We start from the raw sequence: 12290 nt of genomic DNA, 5'->3' as shown, positions 1-12290 counted from the left end.
TATTTACCATAACTGTGTATTTCCCTAGATTTGCAAGTAGTGAAACTGACTCTAAGAATATTTTTATACATAAAAAACGAACTCTCTACATCCACCAGTGATTGGTGCATACTAGAAGTTTCAAATAACAACAATAAATCTTAAATTTTGAAACGATCGATATCGATGTTATAGGTATATTGACCGTATAGGTACTGCGGGCTATATGTAAATCGATAAGTTTAATACATTTAATATAAACAAGTCTATAACGAAAACATTAATAATCTAAAATAAACATTTAGTCCGCATTCTGGGTTTTTACATTGCCTATTAATTCAATTTTTTATTATTATTATAGTATCACAATAAACATACCTATAAACATTCTACAGCTAAAATAACTATTTGGAACCAGAATGACGTGAAACGAATTAATAAATGTATAAAAATTAGATTTCTATCTCATATGTAAAAAAAGAAGCATATGCTTAAAAATCCGAGCTCTAGTGATTAGTTTATGAGTTACAACCATATCAAAAAATCGATTTGGTCGAAAAATGGTTTTGCGTAAAAATTCCGGTTTTTCCGTCACTTTTTGTTTTTCTCGATTTTTTTGAAAACTGTTTACTTTTTATCTCTATAATCCACAAAGGATATTCATTTTGCCATCGGAAACCATCCCCGAAATTTGAAATTGGAGCATTATTTCGACTAGTTATGCTGTACACAGACACAAAATATAAAAAAACACACATCATTGTAAAATCAATACATTCATCACTCGGTTCAGAATCTAAAATATAAAAGAGTGTATTTATTTTATTCAGCAGCTATTCAAAACATATTTATTCAATTTTGATAAATTTTATAGATAATAACATTTTAGTTTTAATAATAATACAAATATTGAATTTAATAAATTATAAATTATAATCATATACAAATTCAATTTTATGGTATACACCTTTTGGATATTATAAATAGATTGTTTATTTTTTAAGATATAGCATAAAATAGGGCCATCAAATTAAGTAAAAAATATATTAACTTATGAAAAAACTATTTGTAGTAATATTATTTAAATGAATAAACTAGATCATCAAAGGAAGGTATAATACATGATTTGTACATAAAATGTGAAATTAATTATCAATTAATGTATTCTGGTTAAATCTTCAACCAGTTTAATGACATCATCTAAAGTTAACTTTGTATCTTTTGGAATTTTCTTGAAATCGTGATCGTAGGATCCCTGAAATATAAAAATGTATAACATTAGTTAGGTTAAAACATTAAACATATTATTATTATGAAAAAATGTAAATCCCATAAATCTTACTGTTAAAAATAAATATTTATGCTTAATTTTTTACTTTGAAATTTACTTAGTCTTAATATAGTAAACAATATACATAGTACATACTGTATTTATACATTTGTTAAAAGTTTCTTTATGGACAATTACAACAATAAGTAGTAAAAACAGTGATAAAATATTGTTTATAATGTATACATTATAAACATATTTTGAAAAGAACCAAATTTGAACAAATTTAATTTAATAAAATATTTGAAAATGTATTAATTTATCTAACTTCACTAGTAAAGTCCACATTTTTAAATCTAACTAATTTATCTATATCGTTAGTCATACAATTAACTATAATTATAAATAATATGAAAAAAATCAAATACAATTATTAAGCAACAGATAAACTAAAATCAAGTATTTTGATATTGAAACACACATTGATCAGAGAAAAGATTAGAAGTTGTATCAATTTTACTATATGGTTTATAGAAATCTTAAATTTTAAATATTTTTTTGTTTTGAAGAATATTAACTAGTGAATCGTAGATAAAATATACAGTATAATGTATGTGTACACAATTATCAGATAATTTAGATTCTAAATACAATATAAACTTTCTAAAATAAAAGCTTGGATTTAAATTATTATTGCATTTATGGTATTCTGTGATTGGCTATTGGCTGCAAACTATTATCAATTTTTGAAAAGTTTAAAAAATTAATGAATAGTTGTAAATAAATGCTCATACTAAGAAAAAATATTGCTATGAAATAGAATTAAGTAAAAATATAATTATTTTTTCAAGGAAATAACAATTATACTATGTGTATTAAGCACTAACTAATAACTTTAATAATAATACCTGAAGTGAATTAACAACTGCTAACATATTTTTTTTAGATAAATCTAAAAAGCTTTCAATCAAATCTCCATCCACAAATGCTTCGGAAGGCTCAATCCTTGTTTCAGTATGATAGCTTCGCCAAAGTTGATGTTTAATTTTTCCTACGCCTTTAACTACTGTAGCTAAACTTAATTCCAAATCGGTCAGAAATTCATACATTTTGGGAGTCAACTGCGTTACCAACCCTAATAAAATAATTTAAATATTACAATTATTTGATAAAAAAAAAACTACGTTTGTTTCAAATATTTTCACATTACCTAGAGCTCCACTGCAAGTACCATAAAGAATACCTCCTTGAACTGATACATGAGTATCAGTGAAATGCTGCATTACTAATGATCCATGCCTGAATACATTTACTAGATCACCCAAGTGGAATTGACCAATTTCTTGAAGTTGATGTCGGGCTTCATCACTTGCCAATGTGCTAAATTAATAAAATAAGATATTAATTCAATTTTTCTAAAAGTAAATTATTAAAATATGTAATAAAAACAATAAATCACCTGTCTTTGTGTATAATAAATAAGTTTTTATCATTTTCTGCGCCTAAGAATACATCATCATCAATAATTTCTATGGCTGTTGACCATTTTGGATTGTAATCTCTAGCTATCTACACATAAAATGTTTAAAATATCATATTATGATTATCTTTTTATCATACATTTGAATAACTTACTTCATCAAAACTGCCTTCCATAGTTTTGTATTGTAACAATGTTAATGATCTCATTAAATCACCGCAAACAATAAAGTCTCCTTTAGTTTTCACAAATAGTGCTACAATATTATTGAAGTGACTGCACTCAAGTCTTAATTCTTTTTCAGCAGTCCATTCAAATAATCGAACCTATGAAAAAAAAAGAATAATTAGATAAATCAGTGAATGTACACAAAGCATTCAATCTAAATTTTACAGATTGTTATACATATCGATATACGTATGATATGTTATTACAGATTTGTTTGTTATTTATTTCATTATATATTATCCAACACCCTATACATAAAAAAAGTGTCAATTGATAAAAAAATAACTAATATAATAATTATCAATTACTAAGCTTGGAACGTTAAATGTATTACTTATTTGTAAATTTATTTATTTATTTATTTATTCATTTATTTACACAATAAAATTAGTGATTTTTTAAATATTATTCCTTCTATTACTTAATTTAATTTAAAAAGTTTTTTCGTTGCCCTTCATCGAGGCATGGAACTTTAGGTATTTGTATATTTGTTTAAAAAATGCATATTGAAACTCTTTTTCAAAACAAATTAGACCAATAGTACATAGATTTAAAATACAAAATGTTTGTATATTTCATCATTTTTGTAGAAATTTGCATATTTTATGTTTAAGTAGGTACTTTTATATAAATATTATTTCATAGACTCCACAATATTTTTTAATAATTTAGTTTAATAAAAAATATTATATATATGATAACCAAAATTCTAAATTTTATACCATATGACAAAATAAATTTATTCTTTAATGGCTATTTTAATATTGCTCCCAATGCACTTACCAATAATGTTATATATTAATTTCTATTACAATGAGAAATTGTAGTGACCATCAACAGGCCTATATTACTTTACACCCACATTTGTGAAGACATAAATATTGTATCATAATATAAAGGGATCGTTTTATTTTTTTTAGTTTTTATTTATTATTTTTCATGTAGGTACTTAATTTACATAAATTGTATTTTCTTTAATAAATTGCAATTTTTGAATATTTTCTACAGTTTTTTAACATATATGTATGCATATATTTGAGTACTTTTTAGTGCATAAAAATTAGAGCCCTGCTAATAACTTTTTTTTATTATTCTGCTAATAATATTGGCAATAATGGCTATAAATTGTTTGTTATTCCATCATCTATACATTAATATGTGAGCACTTTTTTTATCATACACTAATACACTAAGATACATAATAAGGAAGTAATATATACATTATTCAGTAGCTATCATTTATGGAACCCATTTTGGGACCAGAGTATTTTAGCCCATTAACTAAATGAGTAAATAAGATGAAAGGTCTAATAGAAAGATATACAAATGCGTTAAAAATATATATATATATGTAAATTGATAACAATAAAAATTGAAAATAATAAATATATTTTTCATATATGTTGTTTTAAAAGAATTATAATTCAGTAAAAAAAATAAAAAATATAATTTTTGAAGTAAAGAACTAAGAAAATAGTTAAAATCATCAAATTATATATGATCAAGAAATGGAGTGAAAAAATATGGAAATGAGCCCTTAAAAGTACACATTGCTTCCACTAAGCACTAAATTCATACAGAACTATACACTCAATAATACAGAAATAATAGACAGGAAAACATATTAAACCATCATAATATACTGTTTAAACTAGTTCTAGAATTTCTCCTAATTACATGGGGAAAACTATTTTTAACAATTAAAATAATGAAGTAAAGAGTTGAATAAAAAATTTATGTGTAAGTCAATCCAATAACATAATTAATATAATGAATAAAAATCAAATAAAAAAGGCAATAAATAAAATAGTTAGTGGTCTTGATGATAATGTATGTATCAATAAAATCATAAAAATTCAATATACCTATCTAAATATAATATTGTGTATTATATTAATATGTAATACTGATGTTAATTTTTGTTTTTAAGTCTATTTCATTATGTTATGTTTATTTAATTATATCATATTTTATTTTAAATAAATTGTAATATTGTTGAACTACGTATACCTGATACGAGTTTATAGCTCAGTTGGTATATATATATATCAACTATTGTTTTAGCTGAATAAATAAATAGATAAAAACTAACCAGTAGATTCTAATAGACAATTTTTCTTTTCTATGAGTACATGTAAATCGAAACTACCCTATTTGAATTCAATAAAAGAATGAGTATCTGTATAAGTTCAGTAAGTTGCAGCTACCGTATATCATAGAAAAATAATATGGATTAGATTAGTATAAACATGATGAATTGATTATTCTCTATTTTGAAGGAAGTAAAATATGAAAACAGGAATATATTAGTATCATCTGTTCAGTAGATAAAATTAAAATAAGAGAAATGTACATGTCAGTAGAATAATACAACATAAAAAATCAGTAACCTAACCATCAATTTATACAATACACAAATTTTTAATTGTTAGTTTAAATTTGTTATTCAAATGTGTATAGTTTATACTCAAAAATTAAAATATTTGTAAATAATAGTAATATAGATTAATTTTATAATCAAAAGGGTTTTTGTGGTCAAATTTTGACCAATGTATAATAATAGTTATAGTAGTTAAAAAAACGTACCGTACAATTAACTGCAGCTAAAAGTTTTCCATTAAATTCAGCCATAGCATAACATGCACCTTTTACTTCTTTCTCACTTATTTGTGTAAGTTTTGATGAAGAATCATCCCAATTAAATATAAGTATGCGTCCCAATTTGGGATCTTGGTCTTCAGGGTTTACAACGGCAGTTCCCAATATATAATAAGGGGCTGGATCATCACCCAATTTTGCTGATATGATACTTAGTGCATATTCATTTGAATTTAACTGATGTGCATGCAATACTTAATTTTTATTAAAAATTTATTAATTATTAATATCTTGTTTTCAGTAGTTCAATAATTTAAATAAATAAACTTACCTTCAAAGGTGTTTTGATCTAGTACAAGCATATTATGAATTTCAACTTCAAGACCATATTCACTACCACCAAGACTTAATGGTCCCTGATTACTATTAGCTACGGATGTACTATTTGGTAAACGACTGTTAATTGCACCAGAAGTATTCTGAGCAGTGGTACTAGCGCTAGGTCTAGCAGGGACTAAATTTATTCCTTCATGAACATCTATTCTCATTGTTATTACACCAAATGACTAATAAAATTTAAAAATTAAATAAATTAAATATGTAATATTATATTATTTGTTTGTTAATCATACTTTGCTTGACTCTTGATGTGCAATTCGTCTAGGTGCTTCTCCGAGAGGAATAGTACGAATATGTAGTTTTTGCATCTCATCAATAGTACCAATAATAATAGAAGTGTCAGTTGCCATAGCCAAACTTTAAATTGAAATAAAATAAAATAATTTTACATAAATATATATATTTTTTCAGTTAATTTACCTATCTGGATAACTTTTAGTATTAAGTGAACACATGTGGTTAACTTTGCGCAGATTAACATTTGAGAAAATCAATTTATTATTTGATGAATATATTACAGTTGGGTGATCTGAACATGCAAATACACTTGTAGTATTGAGTGATTGGAATTTTCTGATTAAAGTAGGTTGGGTACCAAGATTGACCTAGAATAAAATATTTATTTCTTAAATAACTGCTGAAAAGTTAATTAATTAATTAATCAAAACTATTTATACTAACCTTGCGCTTATCACTTAATACCCCATTTTCAGGGTTCAAATGAAAATAACATAAACTTCCATCTCCTAACGCACACAATAAATAGTCAATATTTTCAAATGTTACCATTAATATTGATCGAGGTATGATTTCTGTAAAATAAAATATTGTTAAAAAAAATTATTATATATAGTATTAAATTTACCTTCGCCCAAAGGTTCTCGAACAAGTTCTACAAAGTCAGGAAGTTGAAGTACTTTCACAGATATGTCCATCCATAAACCAACAGCAACCAAACTTATAGTTTTAGAAAATTGATCTTGAAATGAACAAACGTCAAGACAAGATACTTCATGTTCTAATGTAATAAACCTTTAAAAATTAAAAAAAAAAAAACAAAAAAAAATAAAGTAATAAATATTAAATATTATTTACAACAATAAGATATATGAATGATTCATACCCATTTTGTGAGACTTTATCTGATCCAATTTCAATGTAATATAGGCTATTACCTGAAGCACAAACAGCTTGATGGCCATTACATGATACTACATTGATACTTTTATCATCAGGTACATTCCATTCACTCACTAAACATTTGCTTTCCAGACAAATCAATCGAACACTAGCAGATGTTATTTGGACCATTTTATTGTTTGATGTATTACCACAGTAAAAGGTTTGTAATTCAGATTGAAAACCTTCTAAATCTATTTCTTCTACTTCTTCTCCATTGTATGCCAACACTCTGCTATGTCCAACAAAAGATAAAACTAATGTATCATCTAGAAGACCATCAGTAGTAATGCGTAGAGGCCACATTCCTTTAATACCAACTAAATCAATAGTGGCCACCTCTTCAATTCCTATTCCATTGCGTATTATTCTAAGAGATCCTTCTTTATAAGCTCCTTAAATGAGAAAAATTGAGAAAATTAAAAAAAAATTTTTTATATAAGGTTTAATACATACCTGAGCAAGTAACAACTTGTCCTTGGCCTTGTCGTTCCAAATCTATAACACACATATCAACAATAGGTCCTAGATTCATATAAGTATCTAAAACAGTTATGTGTGAACCAAATTGATCAGCCTTTTTATTAAGTTTTATAAGTTGAGAATCGCCCACTCGAGATGCAACATATATAATTTTGTTATCTAAATATGTAAGGGATTCAGGTATGCTGATCTCTCCTGCAAAAGGGATTTAATTTTAAAGATTATAATTATTTAAATAGAATTATAAATTATTAAATGGCTTACCCAATAAATCAACTTTTGGATCTTTGATTTTAAATGTACCATCTGGATTTTTTTCATAATTCAGTAATAACATAAATAAATGACCAGCCATATCTCCAAGTAAATACCTTGTACCTTCTGAATCAATTCTAGCATAACATACTATTGTACTTTGCTACAAATATACATATAAAAAGCTATAAATGTTATTCTTAAATAAACAAATTATATCTTACTTTTATGACAGGAGGAGAAATAGCAATAAAAAAGGAACCATTGTGATACAAAACTGATTCTCGACCAATAATAATGGCACCACAGAGAGGCTCAGGAACAGGAATAATCATTGAAGCTTCTGTTTCAACATTTTCTTGTTTCCAAGGAGTCTGGTAAAAATAATAAAAATATATTATTATGAATTAATTAACAAATAAAAAAGATAATTTCAAGAAGCACAAAAATATGAAGCACCTTTACAAATTCTTTGTCTTTTATAGATAATTCTTTAGCTTTAATGTGGCGACCCATAGTATCCTGATGTATAATAATAATAGTTGGATTAGCACAACCGTACAAAAAATCAATATCTTGTACTTCGACTTCTTCCATCCTAGAATCAAATCAAGACATATACAATTAATGTAAATTTAAATATTATAAAAGATAACTAATCAGTTTACAGTTAAGAACAGAAGCATAGCCAGAAGGTAGGCCTGGACCTACCCACTTTTTTCCAAAAATAAATGTTTTATATTGTATTGAATGTGTAGTCTATAAGACTACTATTTGTAGATATCATTAGTTTTAAAATTTAAAATAAATGCTTGTACTTAAAATGCATATAATAATTGTATAACATACAATATTCTGTTACTTTTTTATTTAAACATATTCATTGATAGTCCTAACAGCAAAATATCGGGCCTGCCCAAGAAAAAGTGTCTAGCTATGACAGTGGTTAAGAAAACACTTCATCCACATGTTATTTCTGTCTTATAAATGTACAATTTACTAAAACCGTTTCACTCGTGTAAGAACCACTTGCTGTACTCCAAGTTACACAACCTAATTTTCCCACACTAAAAAGAAAAACATTGGTTGTGCAACATCGTTTTTAATTTGAAATATCACTAATATGAAAAAAGTTTTTATCATACAAAATCCATTACTTTTATATTTTTCAAATTTGAATAGGTAGTTTTTGTAGTTATGTAACAGAAAAAATAAAAAATATTGCACAATCCAAAATCTAATTTTTTTAGAGTAAAAATTTGGGGTCAAAGACTTTTCAGCGATAACAACAAAATACATGTTATAGTGAAAATTATTTGTAGCAAAAAAAAACAAAAAATTTACTATAAAAATGTATTTATTAATTTATATTTATTAAAACTTAAAAATTGAGGGAAATTGTTTGTATATTTTATATTTTATTTTTATAGTATTGTTGTATGGTTTGTTCTGAACATATTAATTGGTTACTATTACTACTATGATAAAATTGTTATCGACAATAACTTGTTGTGCTATATAATTCGTTATTTGTACGGTCAGCCGAATGTTCCATTTTACACTATAGTTTTAACACTGATATTTGAAGTGTATAACAGTGCGACGTACAGTAAAAATGGAATTGATTGAGAATATTATTATATTATTATAATTTTTTTTTTTACTTATGTATATAATATATTGTTTAATCTATATTATTTTATATCTAAATAATTAACTATAAGTTATATAATATTATCTTCTTGTTCATCATCTTAACGGTCCCATTCACAAAAATTTGGTTGTTTAATTGAAACTACAGCCTGAGTGGCCCTTGCCCACGTCAATTGGTTTTTACTATGTTATACATAATTAAGATGAAGTCAACGCAAGCGGATGAAATGTCTTACTAAAAAACATTTGATAATGTATAATTAAATAATTTTATTGTGCTTTAGAGAAAAAATATTGAAATTTTTTAAATGATATTATACAAATTATATTTGTTTTAGAACAATGTTAAAACATATTTGTAATTCTATAAATCATAGTTAGTTTAAAGAATATTAGAATTAAAATTTCTGATACAATTAATTTGATAGTTATAATTATTTTAATGAAAACTAGTCATTCCAATTTTAGTCATTAATATACTAAATACTTAACATATTTTACCTTAAACAATAAGCCTTCAGTTCACCTTCTTTATCTAATGGTATGATTTTAAATAATCCATCATATAATTTTAGACCAATCACTCTTGCACTAGGATCAATGACAGCCATAGCACCTATCTCAGATATTTTACCAATTTGATCAGATATAACACCATGAGCTCTTGTAATAATTTCAATATCACCACTTTCTGTTTGAAGACATTCTAAAATCATGGTGTTGTATCGAGCAGTTACTACAAATAACAAGTCTTTATCTTTATGCTAGAAAAAAAAAATCATTGACAATTTTATAAGTATAATCATGCTTAATATAATTTTGCCATAGATTTGATGTCATACCTTAGGACGGAAAACTGTCATTATTTCAATTTTTCCATACAAAGCTACTTCTTTAATTGGCTGCAGACCTTGTTCAGTAACTAATGATATATCTATACGATTAAATCTTGCAACAAGTAGATTACGATCAGTAGGAGATGTGAAATTTGCTATAAGTAAAAATAAAAATTAAAAATGTAGCAATATTTAATAGCTACGAAAAAAACTTAATTAATTATGCCAAATAAGATGTATAATAATAAATCTTAATCAAAAGACAATTGTTTGAGCGAGTATCTAAATAAAATTATTTTCAAATAGGTACCTAAATATTGTACCTACCTATAGTGGAGCTAATTAAGTAGATAAACTCAAGTTAAAAATTTATTTAATAAATAAGTTCAAAAAAATAGGTGAGTAGTTGTTATTTAACACATTAAGAAACAATTTTTTTTTTTTTCATAAAACTAGGTACTAGACAAAGTAAAAAATGACCAAAATACCAAATTGTTAATTGACATTAAAATGGCTTTTATTAACACAATCAAGCATTTAAGTTTTTGCTCGTCCTGCAAGACACAATAAAATGAATCGGCACAAAATGTTTACGAATGCTGTGGCAACAAATACTTAGTACTTAGTACTAACTACTAAGTTCTTAGATGTCGGGCCGACATTAGACATTAGTTGAGTTAATTGTTATATCTATTTCAATAAATTACATACCCGAAATGCTCGTGACGGCCGCTGTGGGCTTGTGAGCTGTGACGGTGTAAAACTGTTGCATTGCCATGTCTGGGATCAACTGCGTAAAACGTGCTTAAGTAAAATAATTTTAGTAAAATTGTAAATTGACTTGACAGTAAAAACGGTCGTAAGTCACGGTATCGTTTGTCGTATCACACGGCGGTGGACGTTAACGCATATCTGTACAGCAGGCAGGAAAAAAACTAATAAGTAATAAGTACTAAGTAGTAACTAATACTATTAGTATTTTCCGTTTCACGATTGTCGTACGACACTAGTGTACAACGGCGTGCGCCGATATCTTCGAAACGCCGGACTGACCGCGGGTCCGGTAGCATTCACCGGAGTTGGTATACGTTACAGTGTTACCAACAATGCCGTAAATATGTTGTCATCAATAGTATATTATAATGTAATAATATTATACATAATATATTATATTATGTTCATGGTTGTCATTAAACGATTAAACTTGCATTACAATAATATAGTGTAGATAGGTGCAACTGACCCTCAGAGCATGCTGATCCTAAACAGTAAATGTTATTCGAACAAAACATTGTTATTATTTATTTTTCTTAAAGACTTAACGATAACTGAAAATACATCGCTTAAAATTTATACTTACATATTTTACAATACAGAAAATAAAATAACGTGGGTAACTCTAATTGTGCGCCCCTCTAAGTATCTAGGTTTTTAAAAAATTAACTTACAAAATAAATTGTTAAAAAAAAATAATAATAGTATAGGTACATTAGTTATGTGTGAGATACATGTGATGATTAGTTGCAAAACAATGAACTATTAATAGCTTTTTTTTGTAAAAAAAAGTTTTGATAATCTTATAAGTATAAAATTATTTCTATGACGCTATACACATAATTAATGCATAGCCACATAAGTACCTAAGTCTTAAAAATTTTAGAAAAAAATAATGTTTGCTCTGCATTCATCACTACCCTAAACTCTGGAAGTTAGAACTTAGAAGTCAATTAAGTTTTATTGAACACGTTATAATATCAAACACTAAATAATATTTACCCTTTGCATACATATATTTATTGGATTTTATCGTTGAAAAAAGAATTCCAGTCTCCAGATATTTAATAAAATTAAATATAATTGAAAAATACTTTGTTAATTCATTTTATCAATTGTATTCTTTAGATCAAAAGTTTAAAATAAACCTATTTCA

The 12290-nt window shown here is 25.8% G+C and overlaps 1 protein-coding gene across 1 annotated transcript; it reads right to left on the bottom strand.

The window, feature by feature from the left end:
- Window positions 1-776: 776 nt before the first annotated feature.
- LOC114131095 (DNA damage-binding protein 1) lies at window positions 777-11623 on the bottom strand. Its single transcript, XM_050203389.1, has 19 exons — window positions 11072-11623; window positions 10367-10515; window positions 10026-10288; window positions 8331-8469; window positions 8096-8245; window positions 7881-8034; window positions 7590-7811; window positions 7078-7528; window positions 6820-6986; window positions 6636-6766; window positions 6375-6559; window positions 6188-6311; window positions 5887-6121; window positions 5544-5809; window positions 2885-3055; window positions 2709-2818; window positions 2460-2629; window positions 2158-2384; window positions 777-1234 (listed from the first exon to the last, which is right to left on the bottom strand). The coding sequence occupies exons 1-19, from the start codon at window positions 11136-11138 to the stop codon at window positions 1136-1138; spliced, it is 3480 nt and encodes a 1159-aa protein (XP_050059346.1). The 5' UTR covers window positions 11139-11623; the 3' UTR covers window positions 777-1135.
- Between the last annotated feature and the right edge of the window lie 667 nt (window positions 11624-12290).

This window comes from Aphis gossypii, chromosome 3 (genome assembly GCF_020184175.1).
Source record: "Aphis gossypii isolate Hap1 chromosome 3, ASM2018417v2, whole genome shotgun sequence".
Taxonomy (NCBI): domain Eukaryota; kingdom Metazoa; phylum Arthropoda; class Insecta; order Hemiptera; family Aphididae; genus Aphis; species Aphis gossypii.
Note: the sequence above shows the minus strand (reverse complement) of the source record. Positions and strands in the feature narration are given on the sequence as shown.

Bases quoted from the DNA above. Each gene is read 5' to 3' on its own strand.
- LOC114131095 (XM_050203389.1), bottom strand. From the start codon at position 11,138: ATGGCAATGCAACAGTTTTACACCGTCACAGCTCACAAGCCCACAGCG. The intron at 7,812-7,880 runs GTAAGCCATTTA...TCCCTTTTGCAG, and splicing joins TCCAAAAGTTGATTTATTGG to GAGAGATCAGCATACCTGAA. The intron at 6,312-6,374 runs GTAAATTAACTG...TTCAATTTAAAG, and splicing joins ACTAAAAGTTATCCAGATAG to TTTGGCTATGGCAACTGACA.